Genomic DNA, 21,383 nt, shown 5'->3' with positions numbered 1-21,383 from the left:
TTAAATAATTCTCTGATAGCTTCATTGAATTCTGTCTCCGTTTTTAAAAACTATTGGCTTTATGCATAGACTTAGTTTTCTGGACATGTTGTTAGCCAACCAAAGCTACATGAATAAACTAATTTAGTGAATGTTTTATGGGACCACTACAGAAGCCTTTGGGTCCACATAGGTCTCTCTCTATAACAGTCAGTGCTTGCCTGACATCTGCGTGTTACAAACATTTGACTTATGAACATCTGCACATACAAATAAAAGCTCAGCTGCAGCCTCAGGCTCAGGCAAGAAGCACAGGTGATTACACAGCCAGCACCTGGAGAGAATACAGAGATTAAGGCAAGACTACACAACACACAGACCCCATTTAAGTCAGCTCTGCTGATATTAATAAAATGCAATATTTACCCGATTTCTACCCATGTGACAGCACTTTTCATGAGCAATGACAGTCGAAGAATTTAACTACTAAAACGCATATCAACAGACGATCATTACACTGACTACTTTTTTGTTTTGGCTCCCACTTGCCAGCCACATGTAGATCCCCCACATAAACCCAAACTGCAAACAAACTGGCCATAGGCAGCATACCAAGTTATTAATAAATATTTTGAAACCTTTACCTTTTCTATCTGCTACCATGTCTCCTTTCCTTGCTCCATCATCTCCCCTGGTGCCTTCTGCCCCCCAACTCCTCACCCTCCTCTGCTGTCCTGACTCCTGCCCTTCGCACTGCCCTCAGCCCTCCTGCAACCTGCCCCCCTCCACCAGCCCTTTTCTCTCTCCTGTGCCCACACCTCCAGTAGACCCACTCTGATCAGGTGAGCTACCCCTCCTCATCCCCTCTTCTAACACCTCCATCTACACACCTGCCCTGCCTCTTTCCTCTGGTGCTGGTCCCTCCCCTGCAGTGTCTGCTCTTCTGCTTCACCCCCAGAATCCCCTGGCACCTGCACCTTCCCTTAGCCCTACACCCTCCTGGTGCCTCCCCCTTCCCTCACTGCCCCTGGCCCCTTTGCCCTCTTTTTCCCTGATGCCCACCCCCTCACCACCCTCTGCCCCCATACCCCTCATGCCCATCTGTGCCCTCACACATGACTTGCTCCATCCCTACCTTTCTCATGCCCATCCCTTCTTTCAAGCCTTCTCCCAGCACCTCCCCCTTTCCCCTCTAACCTCCAATGCCCTTCCCCCTCTCCTCTCCTCTCCTCTCCCAGCATCACCCTGTACCCCCTCCCACTGACACCTCCCCTCCTGCCCTTTCCCTCGTTGTCTCCACTTGGCTCCCTGGGATTTGTATCTTCCCTCTCCCTTCTGCCTCCGCACAAGGTTCTCCCCTCCCCTCCCCCTCCACACAAGCCCCTTCCTCTCCTACCCCTTACCCCTAGTTTTCCTCCTGCCCTGCCCTTCCGTACCTTCTGCCTTCCACTTGCGGGGCCGGAGTCTGCACTTGGGCCCCAAAAGTCCCCAAACCGGAAGCTAGGCCGGCACCACGCGGCATCGCACACTTTTAAAGTCCTGGGCCGTGATATCCCGTCACGCCCGGGCATCTCCCCAGTCACCAGCAAACTCTGCGCAGCGTGTGCAGGCAAGGGGAAACTGACTGAACGCTGGCATGGATGGCGAGTTCTATGGCCGCCCCTTCCTCACCCACTCTCCCAGCCCTGGACTGTCCCTGCCATGTGCAGCATGCGCAGGCAAGGGAGAGCCAACTGAATGCTGTGCACAGCAGGGACGGCCTGGGGTCGGGGGGAGGACAGCCATAGAACTCGCCGCCTATGCCAGGTGAGCCTGCACAGCGTGCACTCGCTCTCACCCCAGCCTGGAGCCCCCCTAGTGTGGTGTCCTGGGGGCAATTCCCCGTACCCTCTTCGCTACGCCTCTGGGTTAGTGCCATCTGGTCCTGGTGACTTGTTACTGTTTAGTTTATCAGTTTGTTCCAAAACCACCTTTAATGACACTTCAATCTGGGACAATTCCTCAGATTTGTCACCTAAAAAGACTGGCTCAGGCTTGGGAATCTCCCTAACATCCTCAGCTGTGAAGACTGATGCAAAGAATTCATTTAGTTTCTCCGCAATTACCGTATTGTCCTTGAGTGTATCTTTAGCATCTTAAACAGCTAGTGGAGCCACTAGACAATTAATAAACTTCCTGCTTCTGATGTACTTAAAAAATTGCTATTTTGTTTTCAGTATTCCTACTAAAAATGGCCATACTTGGGCAGACCGAAAGTTCGTCTAGCCCAGTATCCTGTCTTCCGACAGTGGCCAATGCCAGATGCCCCAGAGAGGATGAACGGAAGAGGCAGTCACTGAGTTGATACATCCCTTGTTGCCCATTCCCAGCTTATGACAAACGGAGGCTAGGCAGAGCATCCCTGCTCATTCTGGCTAATAGCCATTGATGGACCTATCCTTGTTCTTTTTTGAACCTTGTTATAGTCTTAGCCTTCACAACATCCCCTGGCAAAGAGTTCCACAGGTTGACTGCATGCTGTGTGAAGAAATACTTCCTTTTGTTTGTTTTTAAACCTACTGCTTATTAATTTCATTTGGTGACTCCTAGTTTTTGTTGCATGAGAAGGACTAAATAACACTTACTTTCTTCATACTAGTCATGATTTTATAGACCTCTGTCATATCCTCTTTTGGTCATCTCTTTTTCCAAGCTGAAAAGTCTATCTTTATTAATCTCTCCACATGTGGCAGCTGTTCCATGTCCCTAATCCTCCTCATTTCCCTCACCACGGAGGGCCATACTCACCATAGCTGGAACTGAGTGCCACCATGCACAAGCACTCCCAAGCAGAAGTGTCAGTAAAATTAATGAGTTTTCTTTTGACTTCTTAAGCTCTGTTCCACACATTTATTAGGTTAAAAGCAGATCATTAAAAACTTCTCAGAAGTCTTTTATTTAAAATTTATGAGAAGCAAGGGAAGGGAGTTTTGAATCTTAACTTGCACTTTGTGGCCTCTGTGCTGACAATGTGTGTTTTTTAATTGTAGCTGCTGCTATTGAAGCTTTGAGGAGTACCCTGCCTTACTCAGGCATTGTCGTCATCATCATCATTGCCCTTCATGTCCACTGGCATATAGGGCAGCAACAAAAGTCCTCCACTTCTAGTTGAGAAGGAATTCTTTGTTGCTGTTTCTGTAACAAATGGTCACGGTTGTTAGCCTTGAGCCAAACCCCCAATCTTGGAGGATCGGTGTGCATGCTTAGTCTGTCTCTTCCCTCCCAACCCCTTGACTTTTCCAGCTTGGTTGAACCTACCAGGAGCACTAAGCTCCCACTGGCATAGCTTCTGGGATCATAAGAACATGCAAGCTGCCCTGCCCCAGCAAGACGCATGCACAAGCAAGAGCAGTCTCAGGTATTCTGTAGGAATAGAGAATTAGGAGCAAGAAGGGGACCCTGCATGATAAGTTCAGCGAACCCTGAAAGCCAGTGCTGCATCAATCTTTGAGCAAAGGGCCCGGAGGGTGAATATTACAGCCTGCAGGAAGGAAGAAAAAAAGCAGACAGGAGAAATTACTCTTGGGGAAAAGTAGAGGGAGATGCACTGGAATGTAATGGGGTTTCTCTAGAAGCAGTGAAGAAATGCTATAGGTTCTTGTGGATTTACATGTTCAGTCATCACAGTCTTGCCTCCTTTTGTAGTTCATGGAGAGCTCCATTACAGCATCTCCCTATAGCCCCCTCAACATTCCATGAGGCTCCAGGGGCTGGATTCCTACCCCTACTTCTTCACACTAGGGAATGCTAAGGACAATCGCAGCTTCCCATAAGTTGATCTGTGAGAACCAAATTTTTTGTATGGGTAGCTAAAACGAATATGAATTTTCTTTCCACTTCTTAAGCTCTGTTCCATACATTTGTTAAGTTAAAAGCAGATCATTAAAAATGTGACAGACTTATTTTCTGCAATGTTTTCGTTGTTTAATAAAATGTTATTGATTTGGAAGATAATACATCTTTATTCGTTCCCAATATGTGCTGCTGCAGAATGCCTACTAGTACTGATGTACTTGTTGCATAGTGTGATGTAACTCATAGCAGTAGTGACTGTCCATGTAATCATCATGAATATTCAGCAAGCATCATAAAATGAACAGATAATATATTCATTGATGTACACCAAGCGCCACACAATTCTTCATAGCCCCCAACCAGAAAGCCAGGGACAGCTGCTTTCTAGTAATGTCTAGTATACTACAAGACATTACTACAGCTCACAGTTGACGTTCACTTTCAGAGTCTCCTTAAGCCATATAACTACTCACTGATCTCTTCTAGTAATCCTTGTGTCTGGCTGCTCAAACTCAGGAGACAGCCCATCCATCCCAGCTGCAACTTTCCCTTCTTTGCCTCATAGATATTATTGAAGGCGCAGTAGGCAGCTTTAAATCTTTGGAATTTTTTTTCACTGAGATCTAATATTGTCAGTAGACCATGCCAACGTCCCTTGAATTTATCAAAAGCACATTCAACTGTCATTCCACAGCTGCTGTGCCAGTAGTTGGCTCTTTCCATGCTGCTGCAAAGGTAGCCAGCAGGCAGCTTCATGATAGCCCTGGGATCGCTATTGGCATTTAAATGTCACCAATGGTAAGCCACTGTCATGAAAGAAAGCCCCTGCTTGCAGCTTTTTGAATATAAGTTTAAAGAGGCGAGCACCATGCAACTTCCTTCGTGAGCAGCTGGTATGCTAGGTGGGGGACAGTGTTGCTTTCCCAAACTGCCAGCCAGGCCCTGCCCACACTCCACCCCCAGAACATCTACTGTAGGTGTACTGGGTGCAGAGTGTTGCTATCCTCAAGTGCCTGCCCTCCCTGTGCTCCAGCCGCCCTCCTCCCCATGCTGCAAAGTTGGAGAGGCTGGGGCCTCGTGCCCATCTGCCTGCCCTCCTCATGCTGGGGGGGAGCAGGATGCTGCCCCACCTTCCCATGGCGTGGGAAGCAGCTTGGCTCCTGGGGTGCAGGGCCTCTACAGAAGGGGCAGGGCTGAAGGTGGGGCTGCGAGCTTGCCTCCCCCAGCCCTACCTTCACTCACCACTCATTCCTTCCTTGATCAGACAATGCTGATGTTGGTGAAGCATCTCTGGTGATCCATGAATGTTTGCATAACCAGAAAGAAGTAGCCCTTTCTATTGATGTGTTCTGTGGCAAGGAGGCCTGGTGCCAAAATAGGTATATGTGTGTGCCATCTGTTGCTCTACTCCAGTTTGGGAACCCCTTGCTGCAAATCCATCCACTATGTCCTGCACATTGCCAGTAGTCAGAGCTCTTCCTAGCAGGGAATGATTAATGGCTCTGCACACTTGCATCATGACAGTGGATTTTCCAACTCTAAACTGATTTTCCCACTGACTGGTAGCCATCCAGCATTGCAAGACAGTGCAATTGTTACTCGCTTCTCCACTGAAGTGTCTTATTCTGGTGTTCCTGAGATTGGGATGATGTGTGGTGAGGGGGCATGAAATGTCACATGTTCCCCTCAAATGCCAGGATGGGGAGGGGCAAGAGACCAGCAGTCGGTGATTAGCAGAGGGCCTGGAGCTGAAAGTAGAGCTCAGGCCTGCTCTTGCATTCACCAGCAGCAGGAATTGGAGCAATCCAGACCAGCCCATTCCACTCCTCCAGGTCTCAACCATGGAACTCAGGGGTGGAGACTTGCAGGAAGGGGGGGAGACTGCACCTTGTGCTCACTGGCCACAGGAAACCAAGCAACTCAGATGGGAGCTGGTGGAATGGGGTGGCTTTGCTTCCAGCCACCACCAGTGAGTGTGGGGAGGGAATGCCTGCTGCCAGTTCCAGGTTCCTGTTAGTCCCCCAACCCATGTTGCTTGAGGGGAGAGACAGGCAGGGAGCAGAGTAGAGGTAAGGGTTTGGGGGGGAGAGCAGACCAGTGAGGAGGGCTTGGAGGAATGGGTGGAGTAGGAGCAGGGTGGGGATGGGAAGAGGCAGGGCCTGTTAGTGACTGTTTCTCAGACCCAGAAGCAGTACCCCACCATCTGCAGATGCTTCATGAATTCCACCACCCATCTGGCATTGTTTTTGCTTTGTCCCACAGCAGTTTGTCCTTTACAAAGTCATTTTGTTCCCTGTTAATTTGGTGTTTCTTACAGCTCTGCAGATACTGGAGAATCATGTGTTCTGTGCATGCAACACCTACCAAAATAATCCAGAGCTGTGCAGGATCCAGGCTTCTATCAGTTGGCGGATAGCAAATAGGGTCATGAGGGCTCTGGGGGACTTTTTTTAATGGTGTGAAAATTATAGAACATAGACGACATTATTGGGATGGAGAAAGTGGCATGCTGGGAAGTTAACCATTTGCATAATTTGTTTCTGCTCCACCATGCATTGCTGAAACTTCCCAAAACAGAGGGTGCTGCTTGCTGGCAAGTTGTATTCTGGGATACCTACTGATAATGCACTTCTAGTGAGTATGCACAATGTCCATGCAAGGAGCCACATTTGCCTGCACACAAGCAATATACCGACTGTGGTGACTATATGCTGACATAACTTGCACTGGCAAAAGTTTGCAGAATTTAGATTCCCTCAGTAACTTGTATTGAGAGGAGACAATGTAGGCTTAGGAAAGCTACAGCTGGAATAAGCTCCTTTTTTTGTACAGAGCTTTAACTGGAAACTCTCCAAAGGAAATGACTCTATTACACATCATCAAAAAGAAAGACCATACACAGTGGGGTCAGCTTTACCGAAGCCATGCTATTACAGTTCTACAGAAGAATTCTCTGGCTCTTATGCTAAAACAAATGAAGGAGGATCTCTCTTAACTGAATATAGTGTACAAGAGCTTTGCTGTCAACTGACACTGTTACAACAGGTAAAAAGACTAGATTCTATTGAGAGTGAGAACAAATCAGTGTGTTTGTGTAATCACCCCTATTTCCTTCCCTCCCTCACCTGCCTTTGAGGTTTACCACACGTAGGAGGGGAAAAAACCAATTTCTTCCCCATGTTCCTGCCATGTCTGTATTCACTAGTATCAGGAGTTTTGATAATGTAATTCTGTAAATAATGGTTTCCACCAAGTACATTAAGGAAGAGGGATGAAAACAGGAAGAAAAAGTATTCCTTATGATACCTAACATAGTTGGCAAACCTAATAGTTGCTATGATTTAAATTTTTGTCTGTGTAGGAAATGTTCTGTAAATGCCATCCAGTACACTTCCTGAATTCAAGAGCACTTGGCGTCAAAGATAAATGTGCCACTATCCAAAAGTAAGTGTGTTACTTTTCCAGCCTCCTTCTCTGCTGATGCATTGTTGATTTTTGTATTATACCCTATGAATATATGGAAAGAGAAAAATGGGTAGTCTTCCATTATTCCTCTCTGTGAATTTTCTTTTTACATTGAATTTTATCCTTCAGAGAACTTGTAAAATGAGGCTCAGCAGACTACAACATTTTCTTTAGACCACATTTTCATGGTGACTTGAAAAATATCACAATATTTTTAAAAGCTTATTCAGCAAATATTTCTGATCAGTTCTACTCTGAATTTCAAGGATATTATAATTATAGCCATATAAATTAACAAACTGAAATTCTGTATATCATGTAGTACTGGTTGAATAATTCATAAACAAAGTAAGCATAGGACATTTTTAAAGAAAAGTTATTCATATTTTTAGTTGCCCATTTCTAATCCAAAATAAATGTTAACATTATCACCTGTTCACACACAATCTTGTTGTGTTTTAATCCATATGGATTCAACTAGCTTCTGTTAATGTCACAATGTCACTGTGGATTCAACAGTATCTCTAAGAAAAGAGTACACACGTTTGCCCTATATTTTCTGGCTCCTGCTATGTTGTAGCCTAGACAGGGCTCTCTTTTTATAATCTCACTTTTTTTGTCTTTATATTTATAGTCCACAAAACAAGAGCTAGACTGGCTTTTTGGTGTGTGTGTGGTTCTTTGACCACTGTTTCACAATATGATAAATGCTTTTGTTATTGTTAGTCAAATAAAAGAAATTGCTCAAATTGTAAAACTTATGATAATTTTAAGTAGCTTTTTCTGCAAATGTGTGTACAGTGGATGTTGGTACCTGTGCTGTAATTAAAAAGTCTACACAGAGAATAGAGATTAACACAGAGTCCCAGCACATGTCTTTTTAAAGTGTATTAATCAAGGTTGTAGCTAAACAACATATTGTTCATTTTAAAAATGGTTAGAATGCTAACATCCGTTTCATGTTTTGTAGTTGTAATGTCTAAATTATCTATATGTTTTTGTTTCACAGAGTTGTTTCCACTGAATCACTGTCCCTTAAAGTCTGTAACCTCTTTCTGCCAAATTGCATACAAGACAAGTATCTCTTGCAGCTTTTAAGGAATGCAGACAATATCAGCACCTGGGTCGCTGCTGAAATTGTTACAAGTCATACTTCCAAGGTTTGTTATTTTTATTTGGCTATTGACTCAGAAAATAGTTGGTTATTTGTTATTGTTTACTATTTCTATAAAACAAACCTACACAAAAAGCCTGAAATATTCCTGCCAGTGCATTGGCAGATCCACTTACACTTTTGAATTTATTCTGATGGTGAGGTTAGACTTAAAGGAATTCTTATCTTCTATTACTATAAGTTAGCAGATGTTTAACTTTTTGCTATTGAAATGGCCTTACCATTGAAGGACTTTCTAACTAACACTTTGGGAGGCAGGGTGCTGCAGTTCTTCTATGGTTTTAGCACAAGCAACAAATCCTAAAACAAAATGTACCTTTTTCTTACACTTGTAATTATATTTTCTCACTTTTCTAAACTAATTGTAGATATTGAATAACATGTTTGGTTTTGAGTTTGACAATAGCATCAGTTAACCCATCAGAAATCCAATGAACAGATGCTGACTTTTAATGTCAACTGAACTAAATACTTTCAAGAAAAAAATAAAGCTTGATGATCATTAAAACATGAACTTGTTGTATGCATTGCTATATACTTTCTGAATATCTTCATCAGAAGTCATTTCACTAATTCAATAATACAGCTTTTTCTGAATTAATCGTGATAAAGTCAACCAACACAAGTGGTCCTGTAACTTGTGATGGGTGTTGATAACAACTGTTATATAAAAACGAGTGGTGATAAGAGTTCAGATATTCTTAGTTCTAAATTCTCCAGTCCTTATGCCAAGCAAAGAGCATTACCACTGGCAGTGTGTGCTTAGGCTACTCCCAGTACTTTCATGGTCATTTCCTTTATGACCCTGATTAAAGATCTGGAACTGAATTTGTGCATGCAGATGAAACCAGTTTAATCCAAATCCAAGTGGCCATCATACATTTTTTCTTAATATTTAAGACCTCTCTGGAGATGATGATTCTCACAAATAGAGACTTAAAATAATATCTACAAGGAAGAGTGTATTGCTCATTTGTTGGTTTTCTGAGGCTAATGATGTCAAGTATCAGAGGGGTAGCCGTGTTAGTCTATAAGGTGCCACAGGACTCCTCGCCACTTTTGCAATTCAGACTAACTGAAGTGTAGGAGCATAAGCTTATGCTCCCACACTTCAGTTAGTCTATAAAGGTATGTCTACACTACAGCACTAATTCGAACTAACTTAGTTCGAATTAACTAATTCGAACTAAGCTAATTTGAATTAGCGCAGCTAGACTTAAAAACTAGTTCGAATTACCGTTTTGCTAATTCGAACTAGCATGTCCACACAGAGTGGACCCTGAACAGAGGTTAAGGATGGCCGGAAGCAGTGCCGGCAGGGCATCAGATGAGGACTTAGAGCGTGGAGCTGCTGTCTCAGGCTAGCCGAGGGCTGTGCTTAAAGGGACCCGACCCCCACCCCGGACAGACAGTTCTCAGGGTTCCCCGCTTGCAAAGCAGTCCTGGCTTGGAGTGCCCGGAGTGCCCACACGCGGAACATCACAGCACTCGGCCATCAGACCAGCTGCACTTGCCACAGGCTGCCATCCGGAGGGAGGGGGCAATCGGGGGGCTGCAGGAGAACTTCCACCCCGAGAAGCCCGCAGAGCCAGCCCAGTCCTCCCCATCGGGGGCACGTACCCCATTCCTCCCTCACCTCCTTCCACTTACCCTTCCCTAGCCGTCCTTCCTGATGTACAAAATAAAACGTGTGTTCAAAAATAGAATCTGTCTTTATTGAACAAAACTGGGGGAGACTGGGAAAAAGAAGTGGGAGAGGGGAAGAGAGAGGCTGGGAGAGGGGAGGGCAACTAAAATGATCAGCGGTTTGGAACAGGTCCCATATGAAGAGAGGCTAAAGAGACTGGGACTTTTCAGCTTAGAGAAGAGGAGACGGAGGGGGGATATGATACAGGTCTATAAAAGCAAGAGTGGTGTGGAGAGGGTGCATAAAGAAAAGTTCTCCATTAGTTCCCATAATAGAAGGACTAGAGGACACCAAAGGAAAGGAATGGGTAGCAGGCTTCAAACTGGTAACAGAAAATTCTTCTTCACAAAGCAAAGAGTCAACCTGTGGAACTCCTTGCTGCAGGAGGCTGTGAAGGCTACAACTAGAACAGAGTTTAAAGAGAAGTTAGATCAAGTCATGGAGGTTGGGTCCATGGAGTGGTATTAGCCAGGGGGTAGAAATGGTGTCCCTGCCCAAAGTTTGTGGAAGGCTGGAGATGGATGGTACGAGACAAATGGTTTGGTCACTGTCTTTGGTCCATCCCCTCCACAGTACCTAGGGTTGGCTGCTGTCAGCAGACAGACTACTGGACTAGATGGACCTTTGGTCTGACCCAGTACAGCCATTGTAAGCTCAGGGCTCAGGGTCGGGGGTCTCAGTGGACCACCTTGATTTTCATGCAAACCTGCTCCTGGGTGGCCAGGCTGGCAGCTCTCCTGCCCTAGACGGCCACTTTCCTGTGCCTAGTGCGGAGTTCGTGGACGAGGTCCACAATGTCTGCACTAGACCAGGCGGGTGCCCGCCTCTTGCGGTCCTGGCCAGGCTCCCGAGAGCCACCAGCCTGGTCCCGGGAAGAGGCTGGGGGGCATCGGGTGGCTGGCTCATGGTGTGCCAAGTGCAGGGTCTGCTGGCTGGGTGCTGGCAGGCTTGCACCTGGCACGGGCACCGTAGCCAGCCCGTGCCCCTTTAAGGGCTCCGGGGCCGGGAGGGGGGCATACGAGTTTCCCTGGTGGTGCCCAGAGTGGCCACCAGGGAAAGCTGGGGAGGGCTAGCCTCCCACTAGTTCGAATTAAGGGGCTACGCAGCCCTTAATTCGAACTAGTAAGTTCGAACTAGGCTTAGTCCTCGTAAAATGAGGTTTACCTAGTTCGAACTAAGCGCTCTGCTAGTTCGAATTAAGTTCGAACTAGCGGAGCGCTAGTGTAGCGCCTATCAAAGTTAGTTCGAACTAAGGCCTGTTAGTTCGAATTAACTTTGTAGTATAGACATACCCTAAGGTGCCACAGGACTCCTCGCCGCTGAGGCTAATGAATTACCCCTCACTCTCTGCCTTCTATTCTGATCAGAATATTTCTGTGTTGCTTTTTAAATTGGCTATTATGGAAGTATTTTTGTTTCCAATTTGAAGAGAAATGAGCACTGATATCTCAGTGGGGGTAGTGTAATGTGCCTTAGAATGATAAGCTATGAGAGCTCCATCCAGGTCTTCCAATCTACCCCAAAGTGGTAATTGATTAAAATGTGTACCTTCAAAGAACAACATTTACAGGTGGGTAATTACTTCATGCTCCTCTGTGTTTAGTCAGAATATTTGTGCATAAAGAACTCTCCTATAATAACTTTAGCATGAACTTTTGATGGTTTCGTTAATCTTAGGAGAGTATGATAGGTTTGTCGCCGAACCTCCAAATTGAATTTTCCTTATAACTGTTGCTGTTGTATTTGTTTGTTTGCTTCGTCTATGACATTTCTCAGAAACATACAAATGGAGAGCAGCTTTTCCTGCTTCTGAAAACAGTACTTGACATAATTTATCAGGGTATGGCCACCATAACATAAATTTCTCTAATCCTCTGTCAGTTTTGAGTATAGTATTATTCCATTAATTGTTGTAATTCAGCCTATCAGAATATAACAAAGTCAACTTATTTGTTTTTAAATGCAAGTTTATACACTTGGTACTATACTTTGAACACATTTAGATGAGTGATTGTCATTTAGCCCTCACTTGTTCTCAATTGTTTCTTTTCTTTTGCCTTCCTAGAATTAATTTTATCTTCCCAGCTACTTAAGAGTGTTAGGATCAAGAGTTTTACTGTCAGTAGAGTTAGTTTAGCCTTACAACTATGTCCTGGAATGGAAATAAGAATAATCCATTTTAAGATTCTTCATAGCATTTGGCTTCATAAGATGACTTCCAAACATATGTTGTATGTGTTAGCACTAGACAAATACTGCTATTTATTATTTTGTAACTAGTGCCTAGGTAATAGAAATAATATATTTATTATATATATTATCATGGACCAGTGTGCTTTGGTGCATTTTAATATGCAACTTTTTTTTCAGTTACAGGCGAATTTGCTATCAAAATTTCTTCTTGTAGCAAAATCTTGCTATGAACAAAGAAATTTTGCTACTGCCATGCATATCTTTAGAGGGCTCGAAAATCTTATAGTACGACAGCTACCAGTAAGTGAGGACATTCTGACTTTTTTCCCCCTGTAGCTATTTTGTTTTTAGCAAAAGTAAATCTGTTCCATTACCCAAGATTATTCTGAAAATATATCAAAGTACTGTATTTTATTACTTTTTTTAAGGCCTGGAAAATTTTGCCATCAAAAGTGTCTGAAATAATGGAAGAACTCAAGGCTGTTGAGGTACAGTATGAGCCTCTCCTGTGAAATATTTGTCACGCTTCATTGGTGCTCTTCGCAAGATTGAAGCCACATACAGTTGAAACTGCATAAAAATTGTTCCTTATTTAATGACTTCAGAATAAATTTGATTACCCTGAAGTCGTTACATTGACTGTTTGGGTTTTTCACCTGCTAAAATGAAAATGCCAACCTGGGCTCTAAAAATCAAGTTGCATTTTTTTCTGTCTTGTAATATTGTGCAACTAGCACTTAATTAATAGTTCTCTCGATGATAGCTGGGACAGAACAGTTAACTCTCCCATAGATGTGTTGACGCTACAGAGGTAACAGAAGTTAATTATGAACAGTAATAGATGTTTCAAATTTTATAATGAATTTTTGTCCTAATATGGCCGGTTGGAAAACTGTTGGCGGGGTTTGGTTGAGGAAATACTTCAGTTTCCTTTAATTTCCTTTTTAATTGGGGGGGGGAGGGGGAAAAAAAGGAAAATTAGGCCATGTACACAACTTAACGGCAAATTTGCCAAAACTTTTCTTTTTTCACCAGATCCACTAGCCATTTATTTTAGTTGATAAATCAGCAGCTATGACCAAATGCACATAAGGGATCAAATGTTTTGTGTGGGAAGGTTGTTGTTTTAATAGTGACTTTACTGACCAGAAATCTTTGTATTGTTAAAGAACCCAAAGATATCAGGCAAACCCAAAAGAAAACTAAATTTAGCTTTCCAGTGTGGAAACTCTAGCGAAGGGGGAGAGATGTGCAGTTTAGAGTCCTGCCAAATAGCCCCTAGGTCTACTTAGCCAAATACAGAAGCCAGTTTACTTACCTAACAAGGAGTCGTCAATATTTCAATTGTCAGCAACATTCCAGATTTTACCCATTTTTATCAGTAGTGCTAATAAAATCATATTGGACATCTTCTATTGCTCTGTTAATTAGGCAGCTGTTGCAAGATCTAACCCATTGCCTCTTTATGTTAAATGTTAACATTTCCATTCTATTGTGTAAAACTCTACTTTGAATGACTAAAAACTATGATGGAGATTTTCAGAGCCAGCTAGGAGGTCGGTGCACAGTTCCTGTAGATTTCAAAGAGAGTTATATGGCTGCATCTCCTAGTAATTTTTGAAAATCTCAACATCTCTCAGTAACTATTATAGCATTTCCGCAGAATATGTAGCTGGAATTGGCTTACCTTAAGCCAAACTTGGCAGTGTCCCCACAGCAGAAGTCCAATAGGAGAAAACGCTCCCTTTCCCATTAGCTTCCCTCGCTCCTCACAAAACCAGGAGTACAAGACACTGGTAACTAGACTTGCTAAATCAAACCCCAGAAGATCGATCACGGTAATAACAATCTTCTGTTTTAGTGTAGACAAGGCCTAATTTTTTTGTGTATCTGTGAAACTTAGTTTGCTCCAAGGTGCATTCTGTGATTCCAACTATAACATTTTGGTTGTAAACTATAAGTGTTCATTAAAAACTCCATAGGGGCTATCTTCTAATTAATGTAACTTTGTTCCCTTCTCTACCTTAATCGATCTGTCACAAGTCTGATCGAATGCATTATCACTTTCATCTCATTTAATTTAATTTATATACTATACATGAAAATTACTGTAAAACAAAAATATTTGTTAAAGACATACATTAAAGGACTACTTTATGAAGCCTACTCTGACATTTATCATGGATTTTCCTTGTGTAAATTATACCAGGTGTTTTTAAAAAGTGACAGTTTGTGTTTGATGGAAGGACAGAGATTCAAAACACTCCCTACAATTCCATCAGCCCATGTTCTGGCCATGCATGTCCAGCAGCTTGAAACTGGAGGATTTACTATGACAAATGGAGCTCATAAGTGGACTAAACTTAGGTAATCGTTTTAATTATACATATATCATTTTCGATGGAATATTGTCTAGTGAGTTACAAGAAGTAACTCAACAGTGCACTTCTGGGAGTTTAAAACACTTCACTCATGTTGACAAATTATTAGAGACAAATACAGTAGAAATGATGCCTTTCAATTTTCTTTTAATGTTTTATTATCAGCACTAAAGCAGACTAATGTTTTTCTTTATTTTCTTTTAAGAAACATTGCAAAAGTTGTGAGCCAGGTTCATGCATTTCAAGAAAACCCCTATACATTTACTCCAGATCTCAAGCTCCAGTCTTACCTCAAAAAAAGAATAGCTCATTTTAATGATGCAGACATTTCTGCTTTAGCAGCTGACAACAGAGCCAACTTCCATCAGATACCAGCTGAAAGACGTGCTCGAAAAATTCAGGACACATTGCGCAGAATGAAGGCAACATTTCAATAATTGTTTACATTTTACCTGATTGTTTGATTTTAATTCCAGAATATAAAAGTATGGATGAACATGACTTCAACTCCCATAGAATTCCCAAGCAAAGACACAATGAAATTAGTTTTAAAATATTAACTCTATCGGAAATGTATATAAAACCATTGTATGCCCACATCTTGAATACCTCATCTTAAAAAAGATACACTGACATTGCAAAAGGTTCAGAAAAGGGCAACAAAAATTATTAGGGGTTTGGAATGGGTCCCATATAAAGAGAGATTGAAAAGTCCAAGTCTTTTTAGCTTCGAAAAGAGGAGACTAAGGGAGGGAATATGATAGAGGCCTATAAAATCATGACTGGTGTGGAAAAAGTGAATAAGGAAAAGTTATTTACTTATTCCCACAATATAAGAACTAGGGGTCACCAAATGAAATTAATAGGCAGCAAGTAAAAAAAAACAAAGAAAATGAAGTTTTTCTTCACTCAGCGCAGAGTCAACCTGTAGAACTCCTTGACAGAGGATATTGTGAAGGCTAGAACTTTAACAGGATTCAAAAAAAAAAAAAGAAGAGCTAGATAGATTCATGGAGGTTAGGTACATCAATGGCTGTTAGCCAGGATGTGTAGGAATGGTGTCCCTAGCCTCTGTTTGTCTGGAAATGGATGACAGGTGAGGGATCACATGAGGATTACCTGATGTATTCCCTACCTGTGGGGCAGTGTTTCTCAACCAATGGTACGAGTACCCTTAGGGGTACTTGAGAGAAGTCTAGGGGGGGTACATCAACAGAACTGAAATCTGGAGAAAACTGAATTTTTGTTTTAAGTTTTACAGCACTTTATATTTTTGTACTTTTTACACCCAAAAATTTAATTGCCTGGCCAGCTATGATTAAGTTGTTTAAACAAATGTGTTGCAATGGTAGAAAAAAAAATGTGTGTCTGACAACTGTAGGTACTGGGTGTAGTTATAATTTGTTGTTGTTGTTGTAAAAGTGGTACTTCATTTAAAAAAAAAACATTGAGAAACACTGCTCTGGGGCATCTGGCATTGCTCATTGTTGGCAGACAGGATACTGTGTGACATAGACCGTTGGTCTGACCCAATATGGCTGTTCTTATGAAATGGATATATTTCTTATCACAATCATAAAATGCTATCTAATGAAAAATCCAAGATCTAAGTTAAGGGGGAAAGGATGATTTGGTCTGTAGGATGAAAGAATAGTCCGTAGATGTGGTCAGAAGAGAAGTAGTGTGTAAAGAAGCTAATGTTTGTGTTGTTTTAGCCTAAAATAATTCAGACTATAATTGACAAATCATAGAATATATTTTTATACAAGCACTGTACATTTTTATCCTATCACTGTGTATTCTTACTGATACTGATGCTTTGCTAGCCTTACATTTTTGATGGGTTTCACTTTTGTGTATTTTTAAATTATGAATGTCAAAACTATGCTCTTGATATTGAGGATGGAGAATCTTCCTATTGGACATCAGACAGAATAAGTAAAAGGGGAGCAACTACACTGTACTTTTAATGCTCTTGAGCCAGCCTATATCCATATAGCACTCGGGTCTGAATCAACATTTTACCACTGTGTTGACCGCTTCTGCCCTCGTGGTCTAATGAACAGAGTAATTTTAAGGGCTTGCTTGTTTCATCTCACTTGTTATAAGTATTAGTTGTAAAATTTGTGAGTTTACTTGAACATGATTGTCTTGTGCTGAGGTTACTTTTCTAGTATTGTAATGTTCAAAAATGTGATGATAAAATAACTTTGCACCAATTTTGCAACTGCATGCCAAAATTTGGTGATTATAATATTTTTACAGTGAGCTGCTATTATAAAACACTCTGACTGGCAATGAAATGTGGTGCTAAAGCTAGAAAGGTCAGTAAGGTACCTAAAGCTTAAGCAAAATCTCTAGGACGTTAGCCTTATCAACAAGATATAGCCAAGTATTTTTAAATTATTTTCTGAAGGAAGAGGTGTTAATATTACAAACAGCTAAAATAAAAAAGCAAAATGCCTTTCTCAGATCATGGAGTCAGAACTGTTTCTAAAAGGAGAAAAAATCCATTGAAACCCCTGGTATGAATTGATTGCCTTGAAGCATTCTTGTCGTTGGAGTGTTCTGGTCATGCTACTGTAATGACATTGACTCTCTATTCTTTAGTAAGGCAATATTTTAGTAGTAGAAGAAAGTGGCTTAGTAAGAAATTGGGAAACACACACACTTGTATTTTGTAAATTGTAACATGCATTTCTAATGTAACTCACTGTTGCTGCTGAATTTGTAAATATTTAACAGAAAATGAATGTGCATGTGTTCAGTTGAGGTTTGTATCCAGTGAGAGAGATCCCAGTCTGATGGCAATATATTATCATCAACTTCCTGCTCCCCTCTCTGTCAAACACAAAGGTATGCTACAACAATTATTTCTTCACATTGTAATGTATTTTCAACACAATGCCAAACTTGTGCTCTGTTTCTGCTATTCTCTTTATCTTGAATCACAACTTAAGGAAGTAACATTTGTTTCTATTCTTTTTGTTCGTATAATACATTTACAACATGCAAAGCACTGAGTTTGAAGTACTTACATTACTACAGTATATGAAGATTACAGATGTAAGCAACTAGTCGACTATCCGATAAGCAAATGCTTATTGGATAGTCGAGTAGTGACTCTGCTAGTCGCTTCCTGCCCCCTTGCTGCCTCTATCAGAGAGAGGCAGCAAGGGGGGAGCAGCAGGGGAGGCAGAGGTACATCAGGGAAACAGCACAAGCGGGAGCTGCTTCAGTCCCTGTTTGCACCGGTTCCCTCTGCGGGCACTTCTCCTTTTGAAATGTACAAGAGCCCTCCAGGGCTCTTGTACATTTCAAAAGCAGAAGTGCCGCAGGGAGCATGGGGTGAGCAGTCAAGTAGTCCCCACTCAAGAAGTCCCTGCTTACCCATGCTCTCTGCGTTAGCCTCCCTCCCCCACTTGCTGCCTCTCTGAGAGGAGACAGGAGCTGGTGCTGGGAGGAGCCAGCTTAAAAGTTTGTTCCCCCAAAGCACCATCTCTGGAGTGCCTCCTGCCCCCTCTGCTGCCTCTGTAAGACGCAGTGGGAGTGGGTAGGGGACACTGCTGTGAAGCAGCCCCTGTTCACTGTGGTCCCAGCAGGGAACTCAACTCCTTCCCCTCCCGTGGACAGGGGCTGTAGCCACCAAGCATCCCCTGTTTGCGGCGGACAGGGTTGATAGCTGCAAATGGGCTACTGGAGCCAGCACAAGCAGAGACCAAGCAGTCCCAGTTCACGCTGATCTCTGCGCCTCTACATTTTAAATTTAGTAAGAGCCCAGAAGCTCTTTCTACATTTAAAATGCAGAGCCATAGCACAGGTGGCTCCCGAGCTGGCAGGAGCCAGGATTGCTCAGTCCTGGCTGGATTCAGCTCCTGGAGCTATGAGCTACCCCTGCTGTGGCTCTGCAGAGTATCCCTTTATCAACTAATTGTATAGTCGATACAATTTATATCGACTGTATGATTATCTAGATAATCACATTTTAACATCCTTAATGAAAATGGCAATGACAGATGCAAAATTGCCAGACATAAATCTTTTAAAAATGTTGTCTATATTTACTTATTTTAACATGCTAATTATCTTTAGTTGTTGGCTATTTCTCAATTAAAAGGCTGTCATCCAGTTAAAAGCTACATCTTGTCAGAGAAAGACAGCAGTCCATTAAGTGACTTACATTCCACCAGGGTGACCAGCTCAAAATGTTTTTGTCGATTCATTTCGGTACAACCAGCAATTTGTTATGGTCAATCAGATTATTGTAAAATCTTGTGTATTTAGCATTTAAAATTTTTGAGAAATGACGTATGCTCTGAACCTATGTGAACAAGTTAATATTTCACTTCACCTTTACCTATACTTAAATTAACTACTATGCCAAGAAAATATTGTACTTGTTGCATGAAATGACTGATACTGTTCAGGCATCTAACATTAATTTCATATCTATATTGCTTTAATATATTAGACTTTGTATTGCTATATATGTATATAATTACTCTTGCAATACTTTTATATGGTAGAAAGATATATTGTCAATCAAATATTAAACTTTTAGATTTTGTATTGAATATAGATCTAATTCCAAAATCATAAATAAAATATTTAATGTAAATAATAATTGCTGAAAATCATTTCTCACAAGGAGACACCTTTTTGGGGCATTAATATAAGCAACTTGCCTATAGGTTGTACAACAGAGCTTTTAAAATAAAACTGTTTCTAGCTAGGTTTTATTTATTTGTATTGCTTGTTGACACATATACCAAATTGATGTGTAAGATGGCATGAGACATGACATTTCGCTGTTATGTGGTACAACTCCTATTGGCATGCAAACTCCCTGACGGCGGTAATTGCACATGTGTAACTGAAAGCAGACTTTGAATGTTCTATCCAAGGAATAAGTTCTACGCTCCTTACTCAGGCAAAATTCTTATTGAAATCTATAAGGCTATGTCTAGACTGCAGATTTCTTTTGGAAGAAACTTTTCCGGAAGAGATCTTCCGGAAAAACTTCTTCTGAAAGAGCGTCCACACTGCCAAAGTGCATCGAAAAAGCAGACTGCTTTTTCGAAAGATAGCATCCATTCAGTGTGGACGCTATCTCACATTTAAGCTGTGATTACTATGGACAGAGTGGCCACCAGTGCTTTTTCCTCTTTCGAAGGAACTTCTTCCCCGTCCACACACACCTTTTTCCGAAAGGCTTCTTCCTCATAGAAAGAGGTTTGCCAATGTCGGAAAACCCCCTCTGATCTTTCAACTTTTTTTTTTTTTGAAAGAATGTGATTGCAGTGTGGACTTAAGTGAAGTTTTGTCCGAAAAATGGCCATTTTTCTGAAAAAGATCTGTAATGTAGACATTGAGAAATTTGCCTAAGGACTGTAGGACTGGTCCTACATTCCCTTGCTAATTCTTAAAGAGTTACATGTGCTCATCCCCACCAAGTGAGATCAAATAAAGCCAAAGTGTGAAACAGCAGATTGTCAACTCTCATTAAAATTCTCTAATATACTTCGTATGGTAAGAGAATTCAATAACTATACCCCTAAAATCCACAACATTAAATGAATTACATAATGGCTCTATTCCCAAAATATATAGGACTAAATCCTCCAGTGTTACAAAATCACTTTGTGCTATGCTGCTGGCTGAATCTGGCCCTATAGCTAAGTTAACTGGAGGGTTCCACAAGCTGAAGAGTGATCGTTCCATGATGCAAAGCCAGTGTAGAGTCTTTTACACCACTCTCCAGCCCTTTTGGTCACATAAAATGGAAAAGGTAAGGCCAGAGGAAAAGTGAGAGGTTGGGTCCAGTATGCCCTGTAAGCTGGGCACTTGTGCGGCCACTCAAAAGATTCAATTGCCGCCCACATGATTAGCAGAGCATCCATAGCTAGGCTCTTGTTTCTAGTGGTGGTGCACATTCACACATGCCTCCGTACATCTAAACAATGTATTCCTCACGTGGATGGAAAAGATTAGAAGGAACGCTGGTCAGTACCTCCCTGCACCATGATGATCCCCACTTGTGTGCTCAGCTCTGTTACTTAAGGAATGTCTACATTGTATTGAAGCACCCATGGATGGTCTCTGTCAGCTGATTCTGGCTTTTGGGGCTACTGGTCCTGACCATCTACACCACATTTAAACAACCCCAGAGCCTAAGCAGCTGCAGGTGTTTAATTGCATTCTTTATGTACTAGGGATGTTAGATTAATTCAATAATTGTGTAACTGCACAAAAAGTAAGCGGTTACAAGACTATTTGATAGTCTCCATGGTGGAGCCGGCAGCCAGCGGGTTTCCGGCACCACTCCCAGGATGAGTCCTGCCACCCCACACTGCTGCCTCTTTATTAAAGGCAGCAGCGTGAGGAAGGGGGTCAGGTGGGATGCCAACACAGCCCTTGTCCACGGGGAGTTTGGGCCCCTCCCCCCCGGACAAGAGCAGGAGGCAGGAGCCAGTCTGCGTATGTACCACCTCCCATGTGCCCGCCTCACCCTCTGCGCTGTTTCCTCTCTATCAGAGGCAGCAGAATTGGGTTGGTGAGAGCAGCCAGCTCCCTAGGATTGGGTGCTTGTGGAGAACCAGCTTAAAGGTTCACCATGGGCACTGGCTTCTGCTCCTCCCACTTGCTGCCTCTGATACAGAGGCAGCAATGG

At 42.3% G+C, this 21,383-nt stretch overlaps 1 protein-coding gene across 1 annotated transcript in view; it reads left to right on the top strand.

Annotated features, from left to right (window-relative positions):
- Nucleotides 1–19,363, top strand: part of KNDC1 (kinase non-catalytic C-lobe domain containing 1) — a 98,550-nt gene extending 79,187 nt beyond the window's left edge. The window contains exons 24-30 of the mRNA XM_006121025.5: nt 6,646–6,858; nt 7,175–7,257; nt 8,288–8,438; nt 12,510–12,632; nt 12,761–12,820; nt 14,542–14,699; nt 14,919–19,363. Coding sequence (XP_006121087.4) covers nt 6,646–6,858; nt 7,175–7,257; nt 8,288–8,438; nt 12,510–12,632; nt 12,761–12,820; nt 14,542–14,699; nt 14,919–15,150 — 1,020 coding nt within the window. The 3' untranslated portion in view covers nt 15,151–19,363. The remainder of the gene's footprint in view (nt 1–6,645; nt 6,859–7,174; nt 7,258–8,287; nt 8,439–12,509; nt 12,633–12,760; nt 12,821–14,541; nt 14,700–14,918) is intronic.
- Nucleotides 19,364–21,383: the final 2,020 nt, after the last annotated feature.

This window comes from Pelodiscus sinensis, chromosome 8, assembly GCF_052426305.1.
Source record: "Pelodiscus sinensis isolate ZL-2025 chromosome 8, ASM5242630v1, whole genome shotgun sequence".
NCBI classification, from domain to species: Eukaryota; Metazoa; Chordata; order Testudines; family Trionychidae; genus Pelodiscus; species Pelodiscus sinensis.
Note: the sequence above shows the minus strand (reverse complement) of the source record. Positions and strands in the feature narration are given on the sequence as shown.